At 41.6% G+C, this 4387-nt stretch overlaps 1 protein-coding gene across 1 annotated transcript in view; it reads left to right on the top strand.

Moving 5' to 3' along the window:
• FAM120C (family with sequence similarity 120C) overlaps window positions 1-4387 on the top strand; it is a 104844-nt gene that overhangs the window by 45677 nt on the left and 54780 nt on the right. The window contains exons 4-6 of the mRNA XM_017519647.1: window positions 2303-2417; window positions 3317-3393; window positions 3829-4109. Coding sequence (XP_017375136.1) covers window positions 2303-2417; window positions 3317-3393; window positions 3829-4109 — 473 coding nt within the window. The remainder of the gene's footprint in view (window positions 1-2302; window positions 2418-3316; window positions 3394-3828; window positions 4110-4387) is intronic.

Genomic DNA, 4387 nt, shown 5'->3' with positions numbered 1-4387 from the left:
GAGTGTCGCTCTTGTTGCCCAGGCTGGAATGCAATGGTGTGATCTCGGCTCACTGCAACCTCTGCCACCCAGGTTCAAGCAATTCTCCTGCTTCAGTCTCCCAAGTAGCTGCGATTATAGACATGTGCCACTATGCCTAGCTAATTTTTGTATTTTTAGTAGAGACAGAGTTCCACCATGTTGGCCAGGCTGGTCTTGAACTTCTGGCCTCAGGTGAGCCCCGCCTGAGCCTCCCAGAGTGCTGACATTACAGGTGTGAGCCACTGTGCCCGGCCCTCCTTTACCTGAACTTTATATGTACTCCTTTTTTTTTCTTTGCTTGTCCTTCCTTCCTTCCTTCCTTCCTTCCTTCCTTCCTTCCTTCCCTCCCTCCCTCCCTCTTTCTTTCCTTCCCTCCTTCCCTTCCTTCTCTTCTTTTCCTTCCTTCTCTTCCTTTCCTTTTTCCTTTCCGTTCCGTTCCATTCCTTTCCTTTCTTTTTCTTTCTTGTTTCACTCTATTGCCCAGGCTGGAGTGCGGTGGCACAATTTCACTGCAGCCTTGACCTCCCAGGCTCAAGCAGTCCTCCCACCTCAGCCTCCCAAGTACCTGGAACTACAGGCACACGCCACCACACCCAGCTAATTTTTGTGTTTTTTGTAGAGATGGGGTTCTGCCATGTTACCCAAGCTGGTCTGAAATCCTGGGTGGAAGTGATCTGCCTGCCTCAGCCTCCCAAAGTACTGGGATTACAGGTGTGAGCCACCACACCCAGCTGATATGTACTCTTTTGTGTCTCCCTTCTTCAGTCAGTATAATATCTTTGAGACTTACACATATTATTGTGTATATCAATACTTTGTTCTTTTTATTACTGTATAGTATTCCATTGTATGAATATACCACAATTTATTTATTCTTCTATTGATATACATACAGAGTTGTTTCCAGTTTGGGGCTATTATGAATAAAGCAGTTAACATTCTTGTTCATGTCTTTTGGTGGATATACGTACTAGTTTCTCTTGGATAAATACTTAGAAGTAGGATTGCTGTATCATATGGTAAGTATAATTTAATTGTATTAGAAACTGCCAAATTGTTTTCCAAACTGTACCAGTGTATGCTCCCACCATCAGTGTACTGGAGTTCATTTATTTCATATCGTTGCCAGTGCTTGATATTGATAGTCCTTTATTTTAGCCATTCTGGTGGATATGTAGTGGTGTCATATTGTGGTTTTATATATGTTTAAGTGCCTTTGGTTTTAATGTTCATAACTTTTGAATCAATTTTATTTTTAGGATGTTTTCCTAAGAGCATAATCTGAAATCGAGAAAAAAAATTATATAGACAATATATACTCTTTGCTGTATATCTTATAAAAGCCAAATGTGAAAAACTACCTAACTGTTGGATATTAGGGAAGAGGTTACATAATTTATGACACATTCATAATGACAAAATATGCAGCCATTCAAAATTACTTAGATTAGATGATGATTATAATAAAAGCAAGATACAAAATTGTATAGAATAGACCAGCTATACCTCAACAAAAAAAATTATATAAAATAATATTGTAAGCCAGGCACAGTGGTTTATGCCTGTTATCCCAGGACTTTGGGAAGCTGAGGTGGGAGGATTGCTTGAAGCCGAGAGTTTGAAACCAGCCTGAGCAAAAATAAAAAGATTGGCTGGGCACGGTGGCTCATGCCTGTAATCCCAGCACTTTGGGAAGCCAAGGCGGGTGGATCACCTGAGGTCAGGAGTTAAAGGACCAGCCTGGCCAATGTAGTGAAACCCTATCTTTACTAAAAATACAAAACAGCCGGGAGTGGTGGCACACACTGTAATCCCAGCTACGTGGGAGGCTGAGGCAGGAGAATCACTTGAACCCGGGAGGTGGAGGTTGCAGTGAGCCAAGATGGCACCATTGAACTCCAGCCTGGGTGACAGAGTGAGACTCAGTCTCAAAAAATAATAATAATGATAATAATAAAATAATAGAATTAAAACTGTAAGGGAAGATACCAAAATATCTTTGGATGGTCCTACTATGTGATTTTTCCCTCTTACCCTAATGTATTTTTTGTAATAATCATGTAGTCATTTTAGAATAGCACAAAACATAAGTAAGCTTTTTTTAAGTATTCCATATTTTATGTTTCATAATGCTTTCTCCCTGCCTAATCTTTTCTGCCAAGCAAAAATTTGCTGTCTTAGGTTTCTTTAAATATTTGATTTCTGATCATTATTTTAACTCCCAAATTATAAATTGTATTAAAAAAACACTCTCATGTTGTTTCTTTTTCTGAAAATCTGATGTTCCAACATCCAGTCCAGGACAGAAGATAAAATAGAGCGATTCAAGAAAGCAGTTGAGTACTATTCAGTCACAACCAAACTCTCTTCACTGCCAGTGGGTCCCTCCTTTCTAGGTAAGGCTTCCATCTGACCCTAAGCTGCTCTATTCATAGGGGAAACTGAGTTGGTTTCTCAGGAACTCCAGAGCCAGAGTGGAATCACTCACTGGTGTTGTATCATCCTACAAGTCATCCCTTATCCCTGTTTGGTAGGCTTTCTCCTTTTGATTTCTATGTCATAAGAGACATAACATAAGAAGGGCCCTGGCCAGGTGTGGTGGCTCACACCTGTAATCCTGGCACTTTGGGAGGCCAAGGTGGGTGGATCACCTAAGGTCAGGAGTTCATGTCCAGCCTGGCCAACATGGGGAGACCCTGTCTCTACTAAAAATACCAAAAATTAGCCAAGCATGGCGGCAGGTGCCTATAATCCCAGCTACTCGGGAGGCTGAGGCAGGAGAATCCCTTGAACCCAGGAGGCGGAGGTTGCACTGAACTGAGATCATGCCATTGCACTCCAGCCTGGGCAACAAGAGTGAAGCTCCGTCTTAAAAAAAAAAAGTGGGGGGCCTGCTTTCTCAAATTTATAGATGGGGTGCAATGCCGTTTCCTTAGCTTGAGCTTCTTCTGATGCCAACCCCCATTCTGGCCTGGTATATGTAAAATAGCCCTGTCTTTGGGATCTGGCCTAAGTTGGAATTCCATCTCTGCTAATTACTAGCAAATGAACCTTGGCAAGTCACATTTGTATGAAATGTGGCTCATGATACCTACTTTATAAGATTCTTACCAGATGAAGTAATTTATGTCAGCTTTGCAGCATGGTGCATAGTAGCTGTTCAATAAATTATAACTTATTAATAACAATTTTTCAGGTGATATAGGGTGAGCAGAATATAACATGGTAGAATTATTAGAATTGACTGAAGAATTATTGGAATTGATTGAAGTATATATGTTTCTCTTGGCTTCAGGTTTTCGGAATAATAGGCTTGGCAATCCTCCCCCTCCACAAAATCAGGTGGGCGCCATTTCTACTGGAAAGCCAATGGTAAGCATCCTTTAGCCTGAGACCATTTATTAGCATTAGACTCAGGTTGCTTCCTGATTTTTATAATCTGAGGAGTTAGGGTAATTCAGTGTTACTAGACTTCAAGGCCATATATACCTATATTACCTTCTCAACTTAAGGCTGGAAGACTATGCAAAAAAAGTATCCAAATCAGTACCACTAGTCGTTGTGAAAGTGGATTAGCTAATATCAGAGAATAGTTCTAGGAGTCCTCAACTGTTCATTGTCCTGCCTGTGGAGCCTTCTGTTCATACGTCACTGTTAGAATCATTTCTCATTATTCTCACTAGGTACTTTGTATCTCAACAATCTCTGCTACTGGCAACATCCACTGTGTCACTCACAACTTCAGAGGGAGCCATCTTGGAGCCTTGTAAAATGTTAAATAGCTTTTCCGTCTGTTTTATCCTTTAGTTCTCTCACCAAGTGCCCCAGAAAGTGAAATATCCATCACCATTCCCAGTGGGACCCAACTCATCTCTTCTCTTCTCCTCCCATACTTTGGGGGAATCCCATGCTTTTTCTGAGGATCCCATGCTGCAGAACAGCCCCTTTGCCAATTGGGCTGTCTCTTATGACTCTTCTGCATCCCAGTTTCCCAATTACCTGCCTTCTAAAGCATCACCTCCTTTGGGACCAGACTCTTCCCAGTCCTCTTCCTCTGATGGTGATGAGCCAAATGGAGCTAGCACTGAGTAAGTATCTCTATAGACGCTTAGGGAAATAGATATCTGAGGTATCTGTATTATTTTACTTGTTAGATGGGTAGAGGGTATGGGGAAGTATAATTCCTGGCTTTCCTGGCTTTCCTCTGTAGTGTTTTGCTCTTAGGAAAGCAAAGTAGGAAAACTTTTTCTCTGCTTACCCACTTCATGCTTATTTGGCCCTGTGCAGATGGAAATTTTCAAACACCCAGGCCACTGAGGTAAAAGGCAGGATAGTAGCTGGTTAAGGAAGCCTTGGTGTGGATAGT

Source organism: Cebus imitator, unplaced genomic scaffold, assembly GCF_001604975.1.
Source record: "Cebus imitator isolate Cc_AM_T3 unplaced genomic scaffold, Cebus_imitator-1.0 Scaffold763, whole genome shotgun sequence".
Taxonomy (NCBI): domain Eukaryota; kingdom Metazoa; phylum Chordata; class Mammalia; order Primates; family Cebidae; genus Cebus; species Cebus imitator.
Note: the sequence above shows the minus strand (reverse complement) of the source record. Positions and strands in the feature narration are given on the sequence as shown.